Genomic DNA, 27,291 nt, shown 5'->3' with positions numbered 1-27,291 from the left:
CAAAGTCCTGACACTGAGAAACTAGGCTGTATGGTTGTTGTGACTGTATCTTTGGTAGAGATAAACAAAAACACTATTACTGACCAGCCTTGCATTTTCCAGACACTTTGGTCAGCCTCTCTTTCTCACAGTAGTGTCCTGGAGGACAAGGCAGGCAGCTGTCCAGACTCTGAGTCATGGGCTCTGGGTTGTAGTATCCACGAGGACAGGGAAACTGGGTGGCATGCCTAGTACCTATGTACATAATACAGTTAGACTTCAGATAAGTGCCACATGAGATATTGGTGTTTTTAATACTATAAACATTTACCTGTGATGTACAGTACATGCTAATAAATACTAAAATAAAATCTAGATAGTGCCTAGCTTCTTTAGAGGCTATGCTGAGTTAACGCTGTGTCAGGTTTTTCAATGAATTCATGAAGAAATGAAAATATGACTGTTTTGGGGGTAAATTTACCATCAGGGCAGTAGAATCCAGGAGGACAGGGGAACTTGGTGAAGTTGCCAGTCTTTTCTGGACAGTAGTAGCCAGCAGGGCAGCGGGAACAGGCTGACTGGCCTGTGAGGTTGGTGTAGGTTCCAGCTGGGCAGGGCACTGGGGTTGCACTACCCATGGGGCAGTAATGAGCTGGTGGGCAAAGACCTCCTTCTGAGCCTGGAAAGGGAAAACCAATTAGATGTGGTAAATCATGGAGATTATGACTGCTAAGCCCTTAATGTGATGAATCCTGTGATAAACCCTGATTAATTCAGTAATCAGTCATTCAACAAAACACCCTCACACATTGAGATTTCCTGCATTTATCAGCATCTGTTTCTCTGATGCTTGTTCATAAGATTTCTCTCCACACATTATATATTAGTTCTGCGTTCTGCTATTTAACTTATGTATGAACTACAGTCATTATTAATCATTGATTAATTAAGCATTAAACATCTGTGCTGATATTTGAGGATGGAACCACATTACCCTGCAGACAGGATTAATGGAGCAAATAACTTTGAAATTATCCCACAAGCACACATGAAATGAACTTCTCATAACAACATAAAAGTCAATATTTTGCCATTCTACCTGTGGTTGTTGTGTCTCCTCCTGGACAGTAAAACCCTGCCTGACACAGTCCAGATGGACGGCTCAGACCTGCAGTATTACAGAACTGACCCGCTGGACATTGATTACAGCCAGAGATGTCTGTCAAATAAAGGCTGCAACCATACACATATAAACACATGCATACACAAACATAAAGATTTACGTGGTAAAACAAAAGGGTTTAGCTGCTTCAAAATGTGTATTATGTGATACTGATATACACCAACCTGTTAGAATATGTTCCTGCTGGACAGGGCAGTGGACGGCTGGTGCCCTCAGGACAGTACTTCCCCTTTGGACATGCTCCTCCCACTCCTGTGCTGAAGTTGCCATCCGGATTCTGAAAGTTTACACCTTGAGAAGTTGCACATTTAAGTTAGGTTTAGTTGTCTAATCCAGTTTAGCAGCAAATCAGCAGCCCACATGGTGTAGTTATCAAACTCAACAACTGTGCTAGCATCATAGTGTACATGAAGTGTACCTGCTATGCAGTAGTAACCAGCCTGACATGGCCCAGTGGGTTCAAACAGACCCCAGTCCTCACAGTAAAACCCTGTTAGAACAGCACAAAGAATTGAAAGCATCACTGCAGATAGAAGAACAAAAAGGCTATCACACTTGTCAGCATAGAAAATATTCCTTCTCTGATTAATTAAATATCATAAAATATTCCCTTAACAAAATGATTAATTCCCTCTCATTTAAAGCAATAACTTCCCACACTTGCAAGCAAATAATAAGAATTTATTACATTAAATAAAACCCAATTCAACTTACTAAATATTTAATGGCAGGATTTCCAGTGTCCTCCAAAGAAATTAAGACAACCATGTGACAATACTCTCACCTGCTGGACATATGAGGCACTGCTCCACTTGGCTGAGGCCAAACTGGGGGCTGTATGTGCCAGGAGGGCAGGGCAGGATGCCCTCGACACCGCCACCGAGACAGTAGTGTCCTGCTGGACAGTGCTGGACATCTTCTCCTGATAGACAGTAGGTCCCTGAGGGGCAGTCATCACATGCTTCTGCCCCTTTAGGCAATAAAGAAAGAATGACATAATGAAAGGAATGCAGGCATTAAAATCCTTATAACTCATATGTTATGTAACTTCATCAGATGAATTTTCTATACCTGTAGTGTTTGTGTAAGTCCCATCAGGGCAGAGTGCAGGAGAGGTTGAGCCCATGGGACAGAAGTGTCCAATTGGACAAATGTTCCCTGTCACACCGTCTGAGGGCATCGGGGACACTGCCCTTCCAGAACAGTAGTATCCTATAAATCAGTGGATACAAAAGTTTAGTAACTTAAAACACTGAAGCGATGATGATCTCATGTACAAAATCTTTTCTGTTTGTGTTTTTTTTCCTTATTGCACTGTTTTTGTGTTTTTAACAATGAACTGACATTCTATATGGACAGGTTTCGAATGGTCAATCAACAAAAATCTAAATTACTTCATTACAATTTTACGAATAATTTGATATTATTCTCTGTTGACTGCTGTTTGTATTTACTGACAGTTTAAAAACATGAAACAACATCAAATCTGCTTTCTTCCATTGTAGCAGATAATTTATTCCCACACCTGTATCACAGGTTCCCGAGGGCTGGCTGAGCCCAGTACTGTTGCAGTAGAGTCCAGGAGGGCAGGGCCAGCAAGAGGACAGGTTTTGGCTTCCTACAGTATTACTCCAGGTTCCTACAGGGCAGGGGTGCTGCTGGGGGAACTTGGTCCCTCGTGGACAAACATAGCCTGCAGGACACACACCGCCAGAGGCCACAGCCACCTGTGGGAGTGTTGGCGTAATCATCAGAATACCACAAAGTTGGACCATTTTGGCTTTCAGTTAAAGTCAGAAGAAGAAAAGTTAAAGCTGTAGGTAGTTTGAGTTTGTAGCTGTCATTCATTTCCCACGCACTATCAGCAGCTTATCCAAAAAAACACTTTTGAGGAACAAATTTTATTTATTTAATAAATGCAAACTTGTATTAAACATGCCTCTAAATAAATATTCATATCAAATGGCAGGAAACATTTTAGCAGTTAAAGTGTGTGGGAAATTAACAGCTGCCATGATCTAGAAAGCAAAAAATGTAAGTTTCCACCTCATTAGTTGCTTCATATTTTCCCTGCTTGCACTATTTTACATTGTCTCATATAATGTAACCAACAGACAGACTTGACTGACTTGAGCAAAAAGACAAATTATAAGCATAAATCATCAACAAGTACATAAGAGACAAAACTTTTCTCCATCATATATATTATTCACAAATTAATTTGGTAAATATGATAGGCATAAAAGACTATAACACATATTTAGAGACTGAACAAAAATAAATTTGTATAACAGTTTGGTAATATTACATCCATACATAGTTGTAAATTAAATTCATGTTCAATTCATTACTTCAATTCATTCTTGTGATAATATTCGTGATCAGGTTACTGTCAGTATTTGTCCATAACCTAAGATCCTTGGACAGATGCCCAGGTCTATACTTTAGATAAAGAGATCAAACATATGTCATTGGAGTAAAAAATGTTGTTATACCCTCCAGAACACAACTCAGGCAATCAAAATTTAATTGTGATTGAATGTAATTTTGTATCTGTTTCAATTGCAAACTATTCAGATTTTTAAAGTCCAGTTATCAAAGTTGTTCCATGTCTTACTGGAGAGGCAGTGGAGGCTCCAGAGGTGCAGTAGTGTCCAGGGTCACACAGACCCTGAGGGTCAGAGAGACCGGCTCTGCTGCAAAACCACCCTGCCTCACATGGTCGACAGTGCTGCACAGCATCGTTACCAGGCTGGTCAGAGTAGGTGCCCTGAATAATAACATGGTTTCATATTACAGTATCAATTATGCAAACTTGATCGAAAATGCAGAAATAAGAGATACAGCTAATGTGACTGACTTACAAGAAAAAGATGAGATTGAAGCACAGCAATAAACAGCTGAATAAACATTCACAGACACACAAACACACAGATACTGACTGGAGGACAGGGGCGAGGAACAGAAGACCCTGGAGGACAGTAGTGTCCTGTGGGACACAGTGGTGGCTGAGAAAAGCCTGTCTGGTTACACAGTCTCCCTCCTTGACACTCGACACATGACTGTGCACCTCGGCGCTGTGGAGGATTTATACACAAGGGAATAGCCTTGAATAAGCTGTTATCTCATTATCTAATTTTAACAGTACACTTTAAACTTGGTATATTCTAGATTTTTTCCTACTGGCTGGAAAGTGCCAAGAGGACATGGCTCTGCCCTGACTGCTCCTTTCCAGGAATAATAACCCTCCTCTGCTTCATACTGAATTGGTGAAGCTGAGCCACCGGTACAGTAATAACCAGGAAAACAAGGACCTGAAGGTGAGGTGTTGTTGGAACCTGAACAATAGAAACTGACAGGGAGAGAGATGTATTGGCCATTTTACATAGTTCACTTATATAAATCAACTGATATCAAAATATTCACATTACAAAAGGAGAACAGTGAGTTGTGTGAGTGACGTTACCCCGGTGGACAGCTGACACAATCCTGAGCCCTGCTGAGGCCAGTGCTGTTGCCGAAGGTGCCGGGGGGACAGGGAAAGGGAGAGGAAGAAGCTAGAGGGCAGTAACTTCCTGATGGACACAAACCTCCTGTCGACCCATCAACTGGAGTCTGGACATTGTCACAGTATATTCATGTAAAGACAAGCCAGACTGTACTGTATGGTGAAGTAATTTCATCCCTGAAACGGTTTTCTGAATAACTGAATGTAACACAAAACAACATAATGTTTCGAAATATGAGTTTCATCCCTACATTAAGAATCATCATATATAAACTGGCTTAGTGTGCGTGTCTTGCTAAATATGAAATATAAGACATTATTTTCTATTATAGTCATAGATGTAGAGATTTGCTCTAATCTTTTTGCAGCATCACTTATTGAGAAAGCTTTCAGAGCGGACACTACTATTAATGACTAACAACCTCTGTATAAAATATTAATATAGCATTTTCGTACTGCAGACTTGGCTCCCTCTCTACAGTAGAAGCGCTCCTCGCAGTTTCCAGAGGGCTCTTTGAGTCCCACACCAGTGCAATACTGGCCTCCGCCACAAGGGGAGCACTCAGACCCATCACTGAGAGCAGAGCGTGAGCTGTAGGTTCCCTCAGGACAAGGCTCGGGAAAGAAAGTGCCTTCTTGACAATAAAAGCCCTACGAATAGAGTGATTGACAGGGGGAGAAAAGAAGACAGAGAAAAACAGACATTTATTATCTGAGATCTCACATAGATAGAGGCAAACACTCTGAAATGGAAGATACACTTTATCATATATGCAACAAAATGGTTTTTCAAAATATTCCTACCTGAGGGCAGACCAAGGGTGTGTGAGTTCCTGGTCTGTCACAGTAATACCTGGATGGACATAAAACACACGCCTCTCCACTGTGACCGACTGTGATGTTCCTGTATTGTCCTGCCCGACAAGGGTAGGTGTACGGGTATCCAGTTCCTAGGGGGCAATAGTGCCCATCAGGACAAACCCCTGTCTGAGACAGTACAGATTACAGCATAGATGGTCAAATCATTTACTATGCAAGTACAATTTTCACCTACAATCAAATAAACATAGTATGCAAGTTTTTGGACTCAGTATTTGACTATATTTTTATGTATGATTACTACAGTGAAAAAGGTACCATACTATTCTGTTCTGCATCTCAAATACTGTATATCTCATTCATTTGGGATCTTACAGGTCTGGTAATAGGCTGCTCCTGAGGCTGCTGAGAGTAACAGTACCTCCCCAGAGGACACTGGACGCACTCACTGACTTCTCGCAGACCAGGAAATTCACTATAGGTACCATTGGGGCAAGGAATGGGGTTGGGATCCTATAAGAGATTACAATCAGCTGTGATCGACCAAAAATGCTATAGATTTTTGAAAAGCAGACCACATAATTAAAAAAAAAATCTCCCTCTGCCCTCTGCTGGATGTATATTGCTCTAACTCACAATGCCTCCTCCAGGGCAGTAGAAGCCACGAGGGCAGAGGGTGGCTGAGCGCTGAGGGTCTCTGGCTAAACCCTGAGAGCAGAGAAAGCCTGGGGGGCACACCATGACGCTTAACATGGCTTCCTCACTAGTGGTCTCATCACTGCAGTAGTGGCCCTGCAGGCATGGAGAACACTCCACAGAGCCTTCATCCTACACACAAGAGGACGTTCAAATTCAGAAGATTCAGAGAGGTGAAGTTAAAGATATCAACCAGTATGGGGGAGGGCCACAGCGAAATACAAATTTAAAACGCAAGGGAGAGGAGGATCTAACTTGGAAGATGATGGAAAAACACTGATATTTATTCAATATTGAGAGCAAAAGATGAACTATAATAAAATTTGACTTCAACTGCGTCTGTGGATGACATTTACAGATGTACATACATGGTGAGCAATGTAAGACGATATCACTGTGGGCGGAAAATGCTAATCTAAAAATAGGACAATCAGAATGGCTTATGGAAGGACGAGACCAAAAACACGAGCTCTGGTTTCCACTGGTTCTGTCAGTCGACCAGTCACAGTGGGCTGTGTTATAGATGGGGCCTTACAGAGTAGCTGCCAGCTCCACACACTCTGGGGTTGACAGTGGCTGAGTGGGGACAAAAATAGCCAGCAGGGCAAGCAGAGCAGTCCTCAAGCCTCTGACCTCCTTTCAGACGGCGAAAACTGGAGCTAGAGAAAGACAGAACAGAGGGTAAATACTAAATCATACTTATTATACCAGCTTAATCCTTCATTTTACCCCATATTGCAAATTCTCTTCTTATCATCCTTCAAAATCATTTTTACATTTTCTCTCTGGTACTTATACAGTTATTGCTTACGGCGGGCAGGGTGAAGGTTTAGAGGTGCCCTCTTGACAGAACGAGCCTTCAGGACAAACCAGGCATTCTTCTCTTTGCCTGTTGCCCATTTGGATGCTGTAGGTGCCCGCAGGACAAGGAAACTGGGTGCCATATGCTGTCCCTGGTGATGCAACATCAATAAAGATATATCCACATGAAAGACTCATGATGACATCTCTTGAAGAGAAATCTTATTTTAGGAATAAATTTTATACCCATAGCTTTACTAAATATTTCATCAGTTTACATAGAAAAACACGTAATTAGTTGGAAGATAATTTTGTGTTTTTCAGCACTGAACAAATGTATTCATGTAATGTAAATACTATCTATATTCTCCACTTGTGTACCTTCAGGACAGTAGTGTCCAGAGCTGCATCGGCCTGATGGAGCACCTGACCCTGCCAGACAGTACCAGCCTTGTGGGCACGGCCGGCACTCACTTTCAGCTTCCAATCCACTGTGACCACTCCAAGTCCCCACAGGACACTTGTACTGGGTGGGGAACATAGTTCCAGGTGGACAATAATGCCCTGCAAAGCAGGAGAGTGGTGGTCTCTGGGCACCACCAGTTCCTGTTCAAACCAAAAAAAAGTGCTTCAATATGGGGATCAATCAAGTATCACTATTTATTTGATCAAACACCTCAATACTGATATAATGTGACAATATTTTTTCAGAGGGGGTTGATTATTGGCTTTTAGAACATGTTTACACCTAAGAAAGTTTTGAGAAAAAATGTCATTATTAATGATGATATACTGATCCAAAAGGTAGAAGTATTCATAGTTACTGTAATTTCATTACTCTAGAGCAGTCAAATAAGTCCATAAATATGTATAATTTGACTATAATGCAGCCTTCAGGTCTAGGAAGAACACAAATTGAAGCTACATCACGATGGTAACCTAAGCTCCCAACAATATCTCGTCTCATATCACAACATATATTCTATATTATAATGGTATATTGCCCAACCCTAATAGGCATCATAGCTATAGTAATCTATTCTGATATTATGAAATATCAAATGGTGATTTTGAAAGCCAGCTGGATAAACATGTGTATATACCTCGCAGACAAGCATATCGTGCCGGACACCGCTGACACTGTGAGCGGTCAGTGAGATCCGTGCGGTTGCTCAGTGTCCCTGGTGGGCAAGCATTGGTCGGGGCGTTGGGTTTAGAGGAACCAGGGGGACACACAAAGCTACCGGAATTTGAGAAAACTAATCAAAATCATAGAGATCACACAAAGAAAAAAATACTTACAGAATGTGAAAGTCTATGACCTCTTTCAAATCAGATATATTTGAGAAAATAATGTCAGAATGTCACTAACAGAAAACATTGTCTTTAATCTGAGCAGGTTACCTACCCTTGCATACAATCCACATCAGGGGCTCTCAGAGCTACCTGTGTGCAGGCTTTTCCTGCATAGCACTCCCTGCAATCAGCCAACTCATCCTGACCCTCTAAGGGGTTGAAGGAGCCTGGTGGACAGGGCACAGGGTCACTTGTCCCCACAGGACAGTAGAAACCAGCTGGGCATTTGAGACAGTCCTTCACACCTGGAGGAAATAGTTAACAGAACAAAGATGCTGTTGTCACTCTAAGATTGTTGTAGGTTTATAGTACAATGTAGTCCAACGTTATTTATATTAGTTGATATTGCTCATTGTAACTGTAAACTTGTAACTAAAATTCTCCTAATTTGCTAAGGAAAAGTTATATATGGTGTCTGTTTGATATATTTAAATGAATCAACTGGACTTTTTTGTGATCTATTCCTATTATAAAATGTAGCACATAGTTAGATTACTTCACAGTCATGCATCATTTTTTCCATTCTGCACTCACAGCTCCAGCTTACCACCACACAGCTGTTGGGATTTTTTTTTTTTTTTTGCTAAATTAGATGCATTCTCTCTTTGCCCTCTTAACATCCATCTGTTACAATTCCTCATCCATACATACTGATTCATCATGTAAACTAAACAACATATATTTTTATATGATCTCTGAGTTTTGCTATGATCGACTGCTATAGCACCATATCAGTTTTAGCTGAGCTGTTGAGGACTGCAGAGCTGTTCCCAAATGATAATTTCACTTTGAAATAAATAGCAAACCGGAGCTTTCTGTCCAGTATGCTGGAAAGAAATCAATAACTGCGAATATAAAACCTTAATTGATGAGTGGTTAGTATAAAACAGTAATGATATGGGATATAAATGCCTCACTTATTGCTCCTTGATGAGGGGTGAAGGTGCCTCGAGGACATATCACTTCCTCCAAGGTGCCAGCAGGGCAGTATCTCCCCCGAGCACAGGGCAGACCAGGACCTGAAGAGCCTGTCGCACGCACACACACACACACACACACACACACAACATACAAAGGGAGAAGTAGTGGGCCCAGTGCATCATGCTGTCATATTTTATCTCTAATATAGATCTTATTTTCTTCTGTGTGAGGCTCCATTTCATGTTCTTTACAATTATGGCTGTAATTTCTTTAGTATTTTAGTATTTCATGTTGTGTCAATAAAGTCATTGTATTAGTGCTAAGACTTACCTGCAGGACAGAAGCGTCCTTCTCTACATCTCTTACAGGCTGCCCTACTTTTCTGACCCAGTTGTTCCCCCGCTGTACCAGCAGGGCAAGGTGACCCATGAAGGGTGGCTGTGCCCTCTTCACAGTAATAGCCCTGTGGGCACAGGAACTGGGAGGTGGGTGTCCGTGAGATGCCTTCCAGACAGTAAAACCCTAGAGAAAAGTATTTATAGATGCGATCACAAGAACAGGTATTAACAGCATATCATATATGTTAAGGACACGCAAAAACAATTAACTTAATTAAATTGGCCTATTAACTTAGTCAAGTCTATTGGTATACATACTTTTGGTATTCATTGATATGATGTTATGATTTTCTGCACACATCACGGTGTGTGTAACCTTAAACTCCAAGAATAACAGTATAGAATGCAAAGGTTTACTCTACCTGCAGGACAGATTGTACAGTCTCTCAGCCTCTGCAGACCTTCTTTGGGGCCATAAGTTCCTGCAGGACAGGGTATAGCTACACCTCCTACACAGTAATGACCTGGGTGAGGAAAAAACATATTCAAATATATATTAGGTATCTTCCCGTAGGAAAGGAAACTGTAACATAAATGGCAGTATGCCGTGATAAACACTAACCTATTGGACAGACAACACAGGCTAACCCTTCCCTTGAGTCTTTGTATGTTCCTGGTCGACAGATGATTGGTTGACTGGACCTGTAGACTGGTTGGCTCCAGCGGGGGGACACAGCTCCCCCACACAGTAAGGAAGTGTTGTTACAGCTACGGCAGAATGTCTGGCCCGATGTGGAAGACCAACCAGGAGGACAGGGGAGAGGCTGTGACATCCCCCTTTCTGGACAGTAACTTCCTGTGGCAGGCAGAGGACTCACTTTTACTTGTTGAAGGACCTTTTGATCACAAATTAACTGTTTTATTTAAAATCTACACATGTATGAAACATGTGTTCATAGTCTTTTATACCTGCAGGACACTGAAGACACTGGATAGTGCATACAGTGGAATAGAAGCCCGGGGAACAGTCATTACACTCATTGTGATCTAAGTTGGGCTCTTTGCCAGGCCCACACTATGAGGCAGAACATACAAGACAAGGGTGAAAAACATACAATTTGTTTTTCTTCTTTCTATTGTGAAACATTTGGTTTAACATGAGGTTAAATTTGTGAAAGTCTGCCCTTCTGTTACCTTATGAGGGAAACCAGAGGTGCAGACAGAGTCTACAGGGCAGGTCAGACAATGAACGACCCCTTCAGGAGAATGATGTCCTGGGGGACATAAAGAGAGCGTCCCATTGGCTGGATCACAGGAGAAACCCGCAGGACACAGTCTGCAATCCACTCTATCATCTGAACTGATCAGACCTGGAAAACAAGGCTGCAACATACAGATATTAGTAGTGACTACCTGTTCTACAGCATTGAGCACAGTATTTGAGGTTAACAGCAAATAACTAATATTCTGATGATCACATTACAAATATCTTGTAATATGTATTGTTATATCAGTGGCTCTCAAACTGTGCAATTGCAGGGGGGAAACACATGAGGGGTGGAGAGAATCTTAAGTCGTAGAGACCTTTTTCAACAGCAGGCAATTTGACCTTTCAAGCACAGGTGTAACTGATAAGATCATTAAGTGCTGCATTGCATTGCAATAACTGCTATTGTTAGTGTTATTAGTTCCACCTGTGCTTTTCCTGCTATGATAAGTGAAGATGTTCTCTGCGGTATACGAAAAGGTATACGAATCAAATTTGTTTAAGAACCATAACAAAACAAGAGTGTTGCAAGGGTGTTAAAGGAAATATGAATTTTTCCTTCTTTCAAAAGAAGCTATGACAAAAGAAAAGTGTATTGTATAATGATACATTTTGTCACAGTGATCTATTACCTTGCAGTCACTGATACTGCTTTTCCCTGTATAGAGGTTGAATGTTCCTGTTGGGCATCTATGAGGTGCAGATACATTGCCAGGACAACTATGAAATAGGTGAATGAAATAGGAATATATTAATTAATTATTCATTTATATATACATAAACATATTTCTTTTCAAATTTCAGTATCAAAATGTTTTCAAATTCTTACACATGGTTCCCCAGGAGCAAAAATAGTGTCTGTATTTATACTAAAATGAGTTTTTACCTATATATTTTCTTAGTAAAACTATACAGGTAGATAATATTAGTTATTCACTGATGACTTACAAATGACCAGAGGGACACTCTAAACAAAGCTGGTGGGAGAAGTATGTTCCTTCTGGACACTGATCAGAGTTGGTCTCTTCACTGAAAGGGAGGTCTGCACTTGCTTCAAAAGATTCTGAGACACATAAATGAATTTCAGGAAGTCTGTAATGAATCAGTGTTTGTCTGTTTCCTCTTAAATTAGCTTAATTAGTTAAATAAAACATATATGTATAACTTTTAAATAGTTATTGCTCTTACCTGAGGCAAGTCCAGAGTGTGTCCGCAGCAGAAAAATCCATGCAGCTGAAAAACAGAACAGATGCATTACTTTCCATGAGTACATTATCAACAAATCTCTAATCAAGTCCACACAATTTCACTTATTTTATATGCTCATTTGGAACTGTTTGGTCTGAGTCTACAAGACTGATTGTGTAAAGGCATGAAAGTGAGAGGCCCTAAGTCAGTGAAAGTGAAACACGAGCACGAAATGCGATTCCCAGATGACTGCTCTAGCTTATAATGGTGTGCAATGATGTTCTGTAACAGTACCCTCCACTTTCATAATGCATGAGCATGTGCTAAAGCTAACCTAGATATTGTCTCTGTTGGTGGATCATTTCAATTATTTATGTTACCAGTGTAATTCATTTAGAGGTTACAAAGAGGGATATGGAAAGAAAAGATATGGAAAATCAAATAGATTTCAGGAATGAATCATATTGACTCAGCAGTTGACATCAAACGTTCAATCACAAATCACACCTTTTTTTTTTCTTAAAATTTAGAAATGACTGTCAGACACATCCTCCTACTGTTTGAGCAATTAATGAGCAGCAATGCAAACCACATTGTCATCTATTGCGCCCTTCTTTCAAATCGGGTGTGAAATGCACGCTTTGCAGTATAAATGCATGAGTACAATTTTATTTTTTTATGCTTTTTTGCTTTCACATTCTCAACTGAACTTTCATTTACAGGAAGTCGGTTGCAATACATGGAAAGTTATGAATTATTTTTTTAGCAGCTCTAAATCCTGTTGTATACCACTTCCTGTACCCTTACCGAAGGGTTGGAGCATATGTGTGGGTATTTTAGTGCTTTTCTGCACAGGTGCAAGAGTTTCAAAACTACAAGAGCACAGTCTATTTGACTGCGTGTTTTAAGGCAGCTGTTATCAAGGAAATTGGCTGCAACAATGATGATCTCAGTTCACTTCACATTGCTCTTTCTTTGGATGATCCAAGGTATGGAAAACAGTATTTATTCTCTTGAAATTAAATATGTTGATTATGTATACACATTCAATAAATACAATCTTCTTTGTATTAGGTAATATTATGGTCTTTCTGTAAAGTAAATATAAATTCCTCTCCTTGCAGATTCTGTGAGCTGTGTGAATATGAAGATACCCTTTGATTTGGTGACTGTAGTATTAGGGGACCCTCTTACATTAAACTGCAGCTACAATTGCTCTGCTGGATTTGTTCGCGGCTGTTGGAGCAAAGCATCGGAGAACCCTGTCTGTCTCGGGGACAACATCCAAGGCAGCTTTTGCACAGTATTACTTCGTCTACCGAATGTGTCCACTGAAGATCTCAAGTATAACTACTCTTGCTACACAGAAGATACAGATCACCCTCAACTTAAAAAAAAAATCGAGCGTGTTGTGTCACTGCATGTTGAAGGTACAGAAATATTATTATAAGATGAGATATATCTTGCTTTTGACAAAACAAATCTATAGTAATAATAAGCTATAAGTAAACAAATGTTACAAAGCCGGAAGCAGATTTCATGAAGTTAAATGATGAAAACGCTTTCTTCCAGTTCCAAACTGGACAGTTACTCCAAGGACTGAAACTACAAATGGTGAGTATGGATATAAAATATTTCATAAATACGTGTTATTTTCTTGCACATTACGCATTACTTTTATTTTTATACACTATGATCTACATTTCTCAGCATCTGTTCCAGCTAAGCCAAAAGATTCAAGTGGAGGTAAGATGACGCTTTGAATAAGTGCAGAATATGAAATGAATTAACGTACATAATGCATGACTACATTTTATATAATCGTGTACATCTATTTATGGAACTGAAAAGTAAGATTCGCCCTTTCGATTCAAACACTCTCTGTTAATGCTGTTTTTTCCGTGTCAACAGGAGAGTTTACTGGAATGAAGGTTTTGGCAACAGTCACTGTTTCCGTGGCCCTGGTGCTCGCAGCGTTGGCTGTTTATCTGTGTCTGAACCGGAGCAGACAGAACTGGAATGGTAAAGGTGATTATAAGAATATTACATTCAACACTTGTCTGCAATAAAAACTCTGAATTCTGAATATGAAAATACACACTATTTTATCTTTAAGTCATTGTGTTTATCATGTCACATTCTCCAGGGGAGCCTGTTCTTTCCAGACCAGGGTGAGTACAATTTTAGAATGAATGTTTCACAAAATCAGTGTCCAATTATCTTATCTTTCACCTATGTTTTTGAAAAAAAAAAATTACAAATAAAATTATTGGTTTATTTCTTTATTCATTACCGTTTTAGCTCACCACCACATTCTCATGCTGTCCTTTCACCATTGAAGGGTAAACAGTTATCATAACATATTAAGAATCACATGCAAGATTTTTTTTTTACCCCCAAATACAATACTGCCATTCATACCCTTCATTTTCCTCAGGATCATTGTCAACACAAAGTGAAAGAGTGACTTTGAGGATTCCTACACCAGGTAAGATCATTTTCCGGATTAGTAATACCACTAGTGACACAGCATCACATACAAATTCTGACAATTGCTGTAAATCATTCCTTTGAAACAGATAATGAGAGTGACACTGAGGTTCCATATGCTGACATAATGATCACTGTCCGAGGTGTCAGTACACCAGAGCTCACTCAGGTCGGGTACTTGACTCCTGGAGACCAAAAAGAGGTAAGGAACGAGACTGCACTATCAACATCTTCCAAATCCTAATCCCAAATTAATAGTTAAATTAACCAGTTTATTCATTTCTATTGGATAAGAGCATTTTTTGCTATTCTAGATCTGGCACCTGAGTGTAAAGTTGTTCAAATGAGTTACATAATGAGCAGGAATCACTACAGGGCTGCCAAACAAGAAACTTACAAATGCAAAGCTATTTTTAAATCATAATTCAAGCACTTATCAATAATTATCTTACTAATTTATCACTTATGTTTAAGTTTTTGCATAACCCATGGGTATACACTCCAGTTACCTGTTTGCTTGGTATTCATTAATGAAAGGTAGACTAAATATTAGTAGCACCCAGAAGTGAAACACAATACAATTCAACATCAGAGTTGAAGCAACGTCTTTCTACAAGTGTTTTAACAAAAACTGAACATTTTAATCGTCATGAACGTAAGATATATCCTAGGGATGATGTATTAGACTAGTTATACCTCTTAGAATGACTGAAAATAATGTTTAAGAGCACTAGGGGGTTTTGTGCCAGCCTTGCTATTGCCAACACACTACATAAGTTTGTCTCTGCTTCCCCCGCAGTGGTGGGGAGATGAATCAAGGTCTCACCTCCAGGCTTCACGTTCAGCTGACAGACTGCACGTCCCGCAGCCCAGAGAGGTCAGCCGCAAGATGAGCACCAACTCTGAGTATGCAGTCATCACATATGCCTGACTGAAGCTGCTGCTGCTGCTGCTGCTGCTGGAAGAGGAGAGAAAGGAAGGAATAAACATACACGCCGCTTGTGTTGTAAATATGCTATTAAACGCTATCTGTGTTTCTAATAATAATGCTAAATGTATGTATTTTTATTGTTTTATATACCCGTTCTGTGTTTAATAAAAGGAGCATGTATACCATTAGTTCTTGTGAGTTTTTCTGACATTTGAGCCTTGTCGCTGCCCGTAGTTAGAACCGTTGCCTAGAAACAGTTGCCAACAAATTACAGTACTGTTGTTCGCTAAAACATTCAAACGACAAGGTAGGTACAAATAAGTAGTTATAGACGTTTTTAAATCGTAACATAGTTGCAGTTAATAAAATTGCGACTAGCTACTGCCATTTTCAAACATTTAATTTACGTTAGCTTATGTTCTTCAGAAAAACTTGGACTTCTCCTGGTCAGATATTCCCTAGCTGTCACAGCAGGATCCTAAAAACATGTCAGTGCCTTTCTCCAACAATCACCTGAGGGTCCCGAGGGGATTTGGTACCGTCCTGGAAGGACTGGTTAGAGAAGTTTTACGAGACCAGCCTGATGACATTCCTAAATATGCTGCAGACTACTTCAGTATCCTTCTTAAACAAAGAGAAGGTAACTAGTAGCTTTATATCTGATAGAAAATGAAACGACGTGCCATTAACTGCTGTCAGTGTCACTGCAGAAATAATTTTCTTATTTTTTCTTCTTTTTTGGCTCATAGATAGTGGCATGGACCCAGCTGAGTGGGCTGCCAAACTGGAAGATAGATTCTATAACAACCATGCATTCAAGGTTAGTTGGGTGCTAGATCAACCTATATAGTCTGTATATTGAAATAAATTTAACCTGCTACTGTCATCATACCTATAGCCTTAAATATCCACTCTGGTTTCTATGCTTTTGTGAGTCATTTACCATTACACTGTTGTTTTTGTTGTTATTTTTTCCAACAGGCTAGTCCTCAAAAAGAGCCTGCAACAGAGGTGACCTTTTCCAAGTGAGTCTCACCTTATGTGCTATCAACAGACGAGGACAGGGACAGGGTGAACTTGAGGGAAAGGATAGAGGAAAGTGACAAGTTAAGAAGAGATGAAAATAAAATATAATTTTTTTCATGTTGATTATTTAAATGTTTCAGTATGAGTCATTTGGTATCAGGTATTCTGTAGATGTGGTTATGCTGTTTTTCTTATGTAGGAAAATTACTACATCAAATTGGGACAAGATATACAATCTTAATCATATACCTGCAATTATTGTAGTATATTAACTGAACACCTACACCTGCAATGAAGTTGGACATACATGCATTGTCCTAACCTCATGGGAGGTGTACTTTCTAAATGCTAGAAAATAATCATTATACATTTGTTAAAACACTGTGTTCCAATTTCCTTAGCAAATACATTAATTAATACTAATTTAGTTTACAATATGAATAGAACAGTCCAATGTCATGTTTCAATTTTTCAGACAAGTCAGTGAAAATAACCTCAAAAGCAAAAATACATTGTGGAGTAGAAAGGTAGCACAAAAAGTCAGATCACTATTGAAAGCTTTGTCAGGTTTACAGTGTTGAGGTTAAGAACGAAAGGCAGAACTACAAGACAAGAGACCACCAGCTGCAGTAAGACATTCACAGGTTCCTGATGAGCCAGAAGGGCATTGTATGACCTTGTATTGTTTTGAAGAAGCATCACATTTTATCACATAAATTTTCTCCACGTCATACTGAACATTTCTCACCTCAAGTCTTTCATTTTGACTGGGACTTTTTTTTAGAGAACAATCATATGAGTCCCAAACTGAAGATGAATCCAGTCATTCAGCAGACGCCTCAGTTCTCTCCGCCACACAACCTAATGTCTCTGAAGAGGTTGATTTAACTGAAAGTACAGTGGGAGAAGAAAAACAAAACATTACAGAGAAACACATTATTTCAGTGGGAGAGGGACTTTCACAAGAAGAATCAATCAACAGACTCCCAGTTGCAGATGTACAGTCAGATGAACTGAGTGAGACAGAGGAGGAGAAAGATCCAACAATAACTGCACTTGATCAAGTTGACGAGGCAGCTAATGAAAAAGATAACAGCTCTGTTCCAGACCAAGGTATACCTCCGTCTGAGTTTGAGACCACTGACTTGTCGTCATTCGGTGGGATTTCAAATGTAGAAGTGTGTGCACAGGAGCTGAGTACTGCAGAAGATGAGAGAGGTGAAAAATTTCATAAAGAAAAGACTTTAGCTGATGATACAGAGGTTGGAGAGGGAGAGGAGGGCACTGAAGTTGAAGTACCAGTGGAAGTCTTTCCGTATTCTGGGCTCGCTGACGTAAACGTGTGTGCTACAGAACTCGGAGAAACTGAGAAAACAGTGGAAGAAACCACGGTCGATGCTGAAGAAACTTTAGCACAGTCATCACTACCTCAATCTGAAACACTTGCGGGTAATCAACAAGAAGCTGAAGATCAGGCAGATAAAACAATGGAGGAGGAAGGAACCAAGACTGAGGCTTCTTCTGGGGAAACACATGAAACTTTAGCTTGTATAGAGGGCAGTTTGGACAGCAATGCTATACCAAAGGAAAACTCTTTGGTTGAGATTAGCTTTGAAGATGTTCCAGAGGCTCAGCAGATTACTGAGATTGGGGAGAAACAGCCAGTAGACGAGGGTTCAGAAGAAGTTTTACACTCTGAGATGTCAGAGATGCGGAAACATGAAGAGTCCAGTGAGGTTGCTGCAGTGGTGACAGACCAAAATATATCTGGTACACAAGACCTTGATGAACCTGAAATGGAGGGAGTACTAAAGGAAATTAACACTGAAAGGGAGGAAATGGAAAGTCAGCAGGAGGCATCTAATATCATGAAGGAAAAGGTGGATGCAAATGACTCTGATTTAAATGATAGTGATGATGATGATGATGATGATGATGATGATGAGAAGGGAGAAGGTGTTAAAAACATCATATCCTCACATCGGCCCACCACTGAGGCAGAAAAAGAGAGCCCAGAGGATGAAACCAATCATAAAATCGAGGATAATGAGAAGATAAGTGGAGACGAATCTGACCAGAATGAGGATTCAGAAAAACAGACAAAGTCAAATGACCCTGTCATCAAAGAAGATGAGACGGCAGACACAGCTGGAGAAGACACAGAAGGTCATAGTGAGATGAAGGATAAAGAAATTAATGATGGCGATGCGGAAAATGATTCATCACAAGTAACCCAGCCAAATATATCAAAAGCTGAAATGGAGGCAGAGAGTGAAACTTTACAGCCAAGTGCACAACATCTACCAGAGGAGAATGAAGAGAGAACGCTCGTAGAGTCGCAGCCAGAGGACAGAGAGGAAGAAAAGGAGGTCACATCAGAGGAGGCAACGTCAGAAGCAGAGGAAGATGTGGAAGAAGGAAAAAATGAATCCGAAGCACAAGAGAGGAGTGATGCAGTGTGCATCAGCCCCACTCAAAGTGCAGATCAGGCGGCTGCTGACCAACAAGGAGAGCAGAGTCTGAAGCCACATGAGTCTGAAGAGGACACAGCAGAGCCTGAGGGCCAGAGAAGTGACAAGGTAATGTTTGATGAACCTTCTCAATAAAGAATATTAAAGATCCCATTTTACGTCATATCTACCTACACCTTTTTATGTGATGTGAAGAAAATACCCCAGATATTTTATCATTTATGGCCATAACTTTTATGATTTTAATTTAGTAGAGGCTCGCCACATCTCTACAGCCTCCACATTCATCAGCATAATAAAATGTTAAATGTTCACAGAGTCTTAGACAGAGGTGTCTTTTGTTAGGCTACACTCTGCTGTGCTCCCATTTCTGTTTCAGGTAGCCTATATACATAAACTTTTCAAGGACGAGTCTGATCAACAGTGACCCTCACTTTTTTTCTCCCCTGGACTCACTAGGGGTAGGTTATTGAAAATATCTCCAAAATAGTTCATTTTCTGGATGACGTTGTTCTGATAAACTTTGAATGGATCGAGGCGGCCATGATCAAAATCATCTCAACCAAAAATGTACGGAAATTAGAGTCAGTTTTAGCATATTCTGTCTCAGTTTTTGAGATGCTGTTTGAGGCGTTTGCTCAGCCGCATGGTCATAAAACTGTAATACGGTGCTTTTGTTAGCGCCAGATCCACTCTCCTCCTGGGAGCCACGGCAGCCTCCGCAAATTGAAACTTGATTCAGTAATCTATCATCATGAAAGACAGACTGAGCAATGTGTCTTGTGAATTAGGCCTTTAACATTTTACTGCAGTTAGCCCTGTCTGATTTGTCTGGACCCAACAAGGCTCCAAACACGGAGGGAGTGTAGGAAGCGGCACTAAGAATGTTACCATGGTAACCCCTCACTATCCTGCTCTCTCTTAGTGTCGTCATGGAATTAATAGGAGATGGTGATGCTGATAGTTGCTAGGCACCATCTGTATCAGTAATCTACCTTTAATAGCAGTTTCTAAAAGACTGATAAAGCACAGTAAAACAGCATTTTCTGTATTTTTTATTTAAAGTGCTATTTATATGTATTCTGTTGCAGAATTTATTTCAGCTGAAACAGAACTACCACAAATACAAATATATACCTGTACACTATATAGGCCATCTATTCTAGAAGTGACCTATCTGCTCTAGTCTTTTTTCATTTAAATTTTTATGCCTTTATTTCACTGTTTTCAAGTGCCCACAAAGATGTTTCTATGCTCTAATCATCTTAGGTTAACATGTAGTGGATTCAGCTAATATGAGCAGTCCAACTATGTAATGATTGATTACAGTAAATTTAATTACTCAGTAGTTGTCATTCCTACAAATTAACAAAGTGAAATGATTGATAAACGAGTCATCTTAGTGAAATTAGGCGTGAGGATAAGTTAACATATTGTCTGAATGGTTAGTAAACCAGCAGGAGAGTGTTAATGTCAGAGATATAACTCAGATAAATGGATGTTTTCTGTTTCTCTCCCTCTCCGTCTTGTCTCTGAGGCTGGCAGAGGAGTGTGGGCGGCCATACCAGCTGGGATCAGAGGGATGGAGAGGGCTGTTAGCTCGCTCTGCCTCTAATAAATTTATAACACCTCGTAGTGTAAAACAGTCCAAGATGCTTACACTCTTTTATTTTTCACCCTATTAGTAGAATTTGAAAGTCAGCAATTATTGTTTCATGACCATCTGGCTTTTACATAGTATTTCTATGTTAGTCATTTGTTTTTATTTGTGGAGTTTATTGTTGCAACACTGCAAACTTGTGAATTTTTTTTTTTATGCTCAGTGCATGTGGTAGTCACTTTGTGTTCATATTTAATACCCAGACTAAATACTTCCATTATTTTCTCTTGTGTCAGTATTGTCAAACTTTACATTATTGCATTAGCATCTGTCAGTTACTTTTCTTAAGTCTTCAGACTGTGCTCAGTGTATGTTGAGAAATAAGGTCTGTTAAAGGTCTATAACAGTAAAAAATGTGAACACAGTAGGTCATCAACCTTAATGAGACTGAAAAGATGGAACACACGCTGTCATGTTTGTAGGAGGTCTCTCGTTCCCTCCCTCCCTCTTTCTCTCTTCCTCTCTCTGACTGTATGTCTCTCTCTCACTCTGTGCGTGAGCGGGTGTTACTGAACATACAGTTATTGTTAGTAAGAGCCAGTGAGGCATCTGTATTATACCAGAGACTCATTTAAAGAGAGCTTCCTTGGTCCAACTAGAAATCGAGGCATACTAGGCATACAAGTCATACTAGGTCAGCTCACCTGAAGACTGAAGTCATCTCTGAGAGTAAGACATGGACTGTCACAATGTAAGTAGAAGCTTCAGATTAACTTTCTTAATTTAATAGATGTAATTTTTTCAATTTTTTTTCCCACTGATCAGTTTTGTAAGTAGATGCACATACAGTTGGGTAATACACTTTGTTAGTTACTGATGGTATTTAAAAGTGTTTGGTTTCCCACAAACTACATCCTGCCATGTGTGTGTTATTGTTTATAGACCTTTTCTAGAGTAAAATTTACTACACTAACCAAGTGTATATTTATGACTCACGAATGATTAATTTTTCACAGAGAAGCTAACATAGAAACTCCTTGTTTAATTATGAATCAGTTTTCATGTTCCTTTCATCATACTGTAAGTGGGTAATATTGCACAAGATTTGCATCAGAATATTTAAAATCAATCTTTGTAAGGACTGTGAGGCAGTAGCCACAATAAAAGACCCCTGAGGTGTATAGACAGCAAATTCCAGTCCTGCATCTCTGCAAAAGAGCTGGATGCTGGCTTGTCTGTGAGCAGTCAGACAGAGAGGCTAATGAATGCTGCCTGAACAGGTGGGTGGTCACACTCCTACACTGGAGGGGTTTCACTGGAGACATGATGCACGGCTTCACCGAGGTAGTGGGATGACAGTAGGCTCGTTCTGTGGGCTGCCTTTGTGTGAAATGTCAATCTGTTTCCATAAGCAATGCACGGGGTGTAGAATTTGGATTGGTGTTTACATAACTTGTCGACAGTCTTGGTGCTATTCCACTGACCCTTTACGACGAGCCAGAATTTCTCTTCCGCCCACCCCATGTTTCCTTTGGGACAGTGGATGCTGGACTTCCAATGTGACCGAATAAGCTGCTGGTGTTGACTGCAGCAGCATTTTCGCTGGGTCATCTTTTTCAGCCCAGTTTGCAGAGCAAGTTACCCTTGAAAGAAATTTTAAACCTCACTATTTTTCAACCACACCCTTAGTTTCTTTTAAATCATAAATCTTCCTCTAGCTAAGGATATATTCTCAAAGAGGTAGCAGTGCTTTTCACTGTCTCTTAATAGTATATGAAGATTTCTTTGTGTAATAAACAATGATCTTATAATCATTGGCCATTGATCAGTTTGGAAATCCATGTGCCTGATAAATATACAGAACCTTTTCCATGTTCTATCCAAAACAACACAGCAAACAATGTTAATTCATTACAAAATAGGCTGACTCAGACATGTTTTTGCCAGCAGAGTGTTATACAGTATATGACAAGAGGAGAAAGGGAGAGAAAATGGGAGGCAAAGTGGGTTATTGACCTCCTGAGTGCACCATTGAAGTCACGGAATAAGGGAGAGACACTCAGCAACAAGCGCACAACCCTCACTGTCAAAAAAGAAAGTGCTGTAGCACATACAGTTAACTTTACAAAATATAGTGTAGCAGTCTGTTAAAGATGATATTTTCTTGCCAGTGTTCCAGGAAGAAAACATCCTCATTTGATCATGTAATATGCTGTCCTACTGTGGTAAACCACTATTTTTTTGGTCCTCTCACCAGGAGGAGTGTAGCCGGCCCCAGGAGGAGGAGGACATCATGGACATCCCCCTGGATGACCCCGAGGCCAACAGGGCTGCTGCCAAGATCCAGGCTGGCTTCCGTGGTCACATGACCCGTAAGAAGATGAAGCCGGAGGACAAAGCAGAGGGGGAGGAGGTGAGCAGCACTGGGGATGTGCTCAACGGCAGCCAGGGGGACACAGGTCAGTGGTGTAGAACCACGGGATAAGACTAGGTCACATAATGCTGTTAAAGAGGGCATTATGGCTAGTGACGTTAAGGATGGTAACAGAGTCTCTTATCAGGAGCTGAAACTACAGTAGGTAATATGAGGTAAGTGATGGAGGTTGAGTATAAGTTGCATCTTTGACCATAAACAGAGTCTTGTGAGACATGGAGTTTAAAGCAAGTCAAGATTCAAAATAATGTTAGGTATAATTCAAATGAAAGTATGTTCTGCATGTTGTTGGTAGAGCATTAGTCGTCATTTTAAGATGTTTGAAAATTTTGTGACCTTTTCCCGGGCACAGAACACACAGCACGCATTGATTTGCCATTTTACATAGTAGAAAAAGAAACCATTTAAATAGCTATACATAATTAAATGTACTTATTAGAGCCCCTTATGAGTTACCCTATATGTGATTAATGCAGTACATAACTGAGTGACTCATTTAATTACCCCATAGAGTCTCCAGCAGCAACAGATGATTGAATCTTTCAATTACTTCTTTTGTTAAAGGGTTATAAATGAATCTGCTTGTAGATGTGCTGTTAATCGCTAGAAGAGAAGAATAATTAGAGTTAATTCTACAGGGAAACAGTCACATTACAGTCTCACAACTCACAACAAGTTTTTTTTACTAGTCAAAAATGCTTTCTCCCGAGGACATAAACTATTCCAACAGAGGGTTGAGCTTTGATTTTATGCTTATGCAAACATCTCCACAAAGCTAAAATGCTGTCATTTCAGTACAGCTATAAATAAAACTCATAGGACTCATAACCACACATTTACATCAGATATCCACTCAAATCAGATTTTTTTTTTCTTAAACATGAACCAGAACTAGGTTCTTTTGAGAATCAAGAGAAAACTTTAGACCTTCCAGCCCTCAAAATTTCACCTTTTCCTGTAAGACAAAGCAGCATTTTCTTTGGGGATGTGGCTGACACAAGGGATCTACGTCAATGATTCTCTCTAACCCAGTTGCTGGCTGCCTTGCAATCCTCATGTAGGAGATATATTTATAGCTCCAGGTGCATTCGGTATATGCTTCAGAGGGCCAAGCAGAATTAATGGACCTGTCGGATTGGAACCAAGCATCCCGAGCACCTCCCACTGGGGGAGACCCCTTTTTGCAACAGAAGTGGATTTTTGAGTTCATTGGTTATGTTAGCCATCACCTCTCACAGATAATCAAGTTCTCAGCATCACACAATGATGTAGAACTCTGAAAGTAAATTCTAAAAATGTATATTTGCATAACGGTAAGCTTTCACCTCCTTTGAAAATGAATTCTCCTTAAGTAGCAACTTAATACCAATACCATCAAGTGTTTTTTTTTCTTTCTTTTTTTACAATAGATCCACCCACAAGTAACCTTAAAAATTACCTTGACGACAAGAGCGTATACAGAAGCTGTTCTTTCCAGGCTCTGCAGTGCTTAACTCCACCTTGCCTATTTCTGTTTTTAGAGACAGGAGGATCGGGGGCAGTAGAGAGAGACGACACATCTGTGCCAGAGCAGTGACGCCCCTGTCCTGACCTGGATGAAGAGAAAAGAGGGGAAACAAGGTAGCAAGAGAGATGGCTGGCATAAGCTGGCTAGGCTGGCTTTTAGGCACACCTTTTTACCCCAGGAGTCATTTTCCTTTCAACACAAATTAGCAGTAGAAAATGAACAGACAGTTTTGAGGGTGTGTTATGTGTATTTTGTAAACTTTAACACTTCTAACTCTGCATGTCCAGCAGTCTCATCAGTACGGATGTCTTTGACCCAGAATTTGCAACTCACTGCATGTACTTGTGAAACTTCTGGTAGTGTGCTAGTTTTTAGATGATGATCTGTGAATGTGAAAATGAATGTCCTCTAAATGCTAAACAGGGCCTATTTCGGATGGATCAGTTCATACCATCTGTGTGTAAAACCTTGTATGCATCAGCTTTACACTTTGCGTAATTAGTGGCTTTAATGTTATTTTGCATTGTTTTTTGATGTGCTTGTATCATGACTATTATTTACCTATTTGACTTGCTTACAAAAATGATTAAACGTCAAAAACATCAAAAGAGAAGTAGCTATGTATGTTCTATTCATTCTAAGTTATCTTATTCAGACTGCAAATACATGATTATCTTTTTGATCACATGACAAATAAGTTCTCTTTTCACCTTATCGAGCATTTTCTATAAATCTGATCTTCCAGAACAGTGAGCATGCAGTAATTACACTTTTTTTTTTTCAGATGCATCTGGTACAGCTTTATCTTATGAGACATAGATTCAATATGCTCTGTTGTTGTGTTGGTGGGTTTGACTTTTGTTAAATCAGGTGTATGAAATTCCATTGTAAGATTTTGCAGAGCCTTCATGCTTGAAAAGTACCCTGCTGAACTTTGCTGTAGAGTCATGGCATTACACTAATAAATCCACCTTAAATATATGGTGAAATGTCTCTTTTAAACTTTATTAATTCAACATAAGGATCTTTTTTTTTCAAACAGTACCTTTTATGTCACCTGTCACCTCCACCTCTGTTTCTAAATTAGGTGGTAAAGTTGAGGTTTTTCTATTTTATGATATTACAGTAGCCAAACTTGCTCATTTTTCACTGCAACATAAGCGGGGGCTGCTAATTGGCGACAGCAGGTTTCCATGAAGCTGAAACAATGTGTTGTCTCCCGTGTGGCTCTCTTAAACAAGGAATTTCATAAATAATTCATAAACATAATGCTATGCATTTGTAATATTTACAACTGCCAGTAACACTTGACAAATTAAGTTTTTACCAATAATAATAGCTATTAAAAGGCCATTTAGATCATTTGATTGCTTACAGTTGCAAAGCCTGTATGCATGAAGCTATAAAATGCATCCATGGTGTCAACAGGTGCATTTTCATAAACACCCACGCCATCGAGTGATGTGTGTACATGTTGAATGTTTTCCAATACACGGCCTACCTTTATTGCAATATGGCTTTTTAAATCACAAAAGAATAACATCATTTTTGCTTCATTTGCAGAGGCAGTCTTGTTCACTTTATGAGAAACAGGCTAGAGCATCTTCAGTCTCCCAGTGCTCCCACTCAGCCCACCCACACACATCTGAGCCATACAGCACTCTGCACAAACTCATACTGCACATGCATTCACACACAGGAAAAACACAACCCATACTTTAGTGCACAGATCCCACTCAAGTCACTCACTCTAACTCTTGTGCACACACGCACACAGACATGGGATGTTGGTTGTGACACCAGCTGTAGAGATAGGACAACCAACATGAGTGTCAGTGGTTTTGCAGAGTGCAAAGCACTTCCTTCTCAGGCTGACATCCCTCCTCCGCCACACTTTTATACACATCCTCTATGGGTTTTATATGGACCTATTCTCTCTTTTCTCCTACTCAGTCCCAGAGGTGCCATGGCCATGTTCTCCTGTCTCTTTAATGACTGTGGGTGAACAATCAATATTATGCACACCTCCAAACATAGCACAACACCCACTTGGTGCTGTAGATTGAATTCTGAGAATAAGGGAAAAGACAGGTTTTCAAAAATGAGCCTGAAAAGTGTGTTGGTTCAGGTCTTAAATAGATCCTCATATGTGTCATGTGAGCACATTTGTGAAGCACAAGGTAGCCTGTTAAATGTACCATAGTGAAGCAGAGAATTATAGTTCTGCCCCCTCCTTTTTTTTTGTGACTTGTTAAGTTGAACATGGACTATTTCAGGAGAAGATCATCTGAAAGATCTGCTTGGTTAGTTTGTTCTCTTTCTCAGACAGCTTGTCAGTGAGGAAAGATCTCTCTACTCTCCTGGGTGGTAATTAGAGATGTATGAGCCAAGACAAACAACAGGGGGCGCAATTATCTGCTTTCCAGTGGTTATTCCTGTGGTCTCACCATCTTAGAAGATACAGTATTTTTTATTACTAAGATTACCCAACTTGGTAGAGATGAAATGTGTAGTCTTTAATACCACAGCTGTAAAAACAACACCATCAGTGACACCATAAAATCAAGGATTTACATTCAGAAGATGTGATATCAGCTTCACATTGTAGCCTAAAGATACATTTTTGTCACATCTTGATTGCATCCATGTACTTGTAAACCTGCACTGTGGGAGCCACACAGGATGACATCAGTCTTGTTATGGGCTAAATGTGACAATCATTCCTGTCATAATACATGTACACAGGCCCCCGTCTGCACTCCCTCTCTCTTCCTCT

The 27,291-nt window shown here is 39.9% G+C and overlaps 3 protein-coding genes across 10 annotated transcripts in view; 2 read left to right on the top strand and 1 right to left on the bottom strand.

Moving 5' to 3' along the window:
* si:ch211-286b4.4 (SCO-spondin) overlaps positions 1–11,588 on the bottom strand; it is a 51,069-nt gene extending 39,481 nt beyond the window's left edge. Inside the window, exons 1-28 of the mRNA XM_067594717.1 lie at positions 11,501–11,588; positions 10,796–10,984; positions 10,571–10,676; positions 10,224–10,457; positions 10,024–10,125; positions 9,594–9,785; positions 9,260–9,370; positions 8,395–8,587; positions 8,090–8,226; positions 7,368–7,592; positions 6,997–7,138; positions 6,721–6,844; positions 6,126–6,317; positions 5,865–6,002; positions 5,475–5,657; positions 5,127–5,321; positions 4,629–4,777; positions 4,346–4,514; positions 4,105–4,239; positions 3,780–3,932; positions 2,688–2,889; positions 2,234–2,374; positions 1,947–2,132; positions 1,581–1,652; positions 1,327–1,453; positions 1,079–1,212; positions 461–658; positions 85–234 (exon numbers count right to left, since the gene is read on the bottom strand). Coding sequence (XP_067450818.1) covers positions 85–234; positions 461–658; positions 1,079–1,212; positions 1,327–1,453; positions 1,581–1,652; positions 1,947–2,132; positions 2,234–2,374; positions 2,688–2,889; positions 3,780–3,932; positions 4,105–4,239; positions 4,346–4,514; positions 4,629–4,777; positions 5,127–5,321; positions 5,475–5,657; positions 5,865–6,002; positions 6,126–6,317; positions 6,721–6,844; positions 6,997–7,138; positions 7,368–7,592; positions 8,090–8,226; positions 8,395–8,587; positions 9,260–9,370; positions 9,594–9,785; positions 10,024–10,125; positions 10,224–10,434 — 3,961 coding nt within the window. The 5' untranslated portion in view covers positions 10,435–10,457; positions 10,571–10,676; positions 10,796–10,984; positions 11,501–11,588. The remainder of the gene's footprint in view (positions 1–84; positions 235–460; positions 659–1,078; positions 1,213–1,326; positions 1,454–1,580; positions 1,653–1,946; positions 2,133–2,233; positions 2,375–2,687; positions 2,890–3,779; positions 3,933–4,104; positions 4,240–4,345; positions 4,515–4,628; positions 4,778–5,126; positions 5,322–5,474; positions 5,658–5,864; positions 6,003–6,125; positions 6,318–6,720; positions 6,845–6,996; positions 7,139–7,367; positions 7,593–8,089; positions 8,227–8,394; positions 8,588–9,259; positions 9,371–9,593; positions 9,786–10,023; positions 10,126–10,223; positions 10,458–10,570; positions 10,677–10,795; positions 10,985–11,500) is intronic.
* A 1,189-nt stretch (positions 11,589–12,777) lies between these two features.
* LOC137186074 (uncharacterized) lies at positions 12,778–15,665 on the top strand. 2 transcript variants are annotated; one of them, XM_067594716.1, is made up of 10 exons: positions 12,778–13,045; positions 13,181–13,486; positions 13,629–13,670; positions 13,767–13,802; positions 13,968–14,078; positions 14,203–14,227; positions 14,358–14,398; positions 14,494–14,544; positions 14,636–14,748; positions 15,346–15,665. In XM_067594716.1, exons 1-10 carry the CDS (start codon positions 12,997–12,999, stop codon positions 15,475–15,477), a joined length of 906 nt encoding a protein of 301 aa, XP_067450817.1. In that variant the 5' UTR covers positions 12,778–12,996; the 3' UTR covers positions 15,478–15,665. The 2 variants fall into 2 exon arrangements, with proteins under 2 accessions (XP_067450817.1, XP_067450816.1); XM_067594715.1 differs by having other exon boundaries at positions 12,780–13,045; positions 13,968–14,084.
* A 16-nt stretch (positions 15,666–15,681) lies between these two features.
* Positions 15,682–25,496, top strand: spa17 (sperm autoantigenic protein 17). 7 transcript variants are annotated; one of them, XM_067594711.1, is made up of 7 exons: positions 15,682–15,784; positions 15,904–16,117; positions 16,227–16,297; positions 16,459–16,502; positions 17,288–19,082; positions 22,832–22,987; positions 24,529–25,496. In XM_067594711.1, exons 2-7 carry the CDS (start codon positions 15,964–15,966, stop codon positions 24,550–24,552), a joined length of 2,244 nt encoding a protein of 747 aa, XP_067450812.1. In that variant the 5' UTR covers positions 15,682–15,784; positions 15,904–15,963; the 3' UTR covers positions 24,553–25,496. The 7 variants fall into 7 exon arrangements, 6 of the variants coding, with proteins under 6 accessions (XP_067450812.1, XP_067450810.1, XP_067450813.1 ...); XM_067594709.1 differs by having other exon boundaries at positions 22,832–23,033; XM_067594710.1 differs by having other exon boundaries at positions 15,726–15,784; positions 15,890–16,117; positions 22,832–23,033.
* Positions 25,497–27,291: the final 1,795 nt, after the last annotated feature.

This window comes from Thunnus thynnus, chromosome 7, assembly GCF_963924715.1.
Source record: "Thunnus thynnus chromosome 7, fThuThy2.1, whole genome shotgun sequence".
Classification (NCBI taxonomy): domain Eukaryota; kingdom Metazoa; phylum Chordata; class Actinopteri; order Scombriformes; family Scombridae; genus Thunnus; species Thunnus thynnus.
Note: the sequence above shows the minus strand (reverse complement) of the source record. Positions and strands in the feature narration are given on the sequence as shown.

Excerpts from the sequence above, each read along its gene's own strand:
- LOC137186074 (XM_067594715.1), top strand. The coding sequence starts at position 12,997 with ATGATGATCTCAGTTCACTTCACATTGCTCTTTCTTTGGATGATCCAA. Across the intron at positions 13,671-13,766 it reads AAGGACTGAAACTACAAATG|CATCTGTTCCAGCTAAGCCA; the intron begins GTGAGTATGGAT and ends TACATTTCTCAG. Across the intron at positions 14,085-14,202 it reads ACAGAACTGGAATGGTAAAG|GGGAGCCTGTTCTTTCCAGA; the intron begins GTGATTATAAGA and ends CACATTCTCCAG.
- spa17 (XM_067594709.1), top strand. The coding sequence starts at position 15,964 with ATGTCAGTGCCTTTCTCCAACAATCACCTGAGGGTCCCGAGGGGATTT. Across the intron at positions 16,118-16,226 it reads CCTTCTTAAACAAAGAGAAG|ATAGTGGCATGGACCCAGCT; the intron begins GTAACTAGTAGC and ends TTTGGCTCATAG. Across the intron at positions 16,298-16,458 it reads ATAACAACCATGCATTCAAG|GCTAGTCCTCAAAAAGAGCC; the intron begins GTTAGTTGGGTG and ends TTTTTCCAACAG.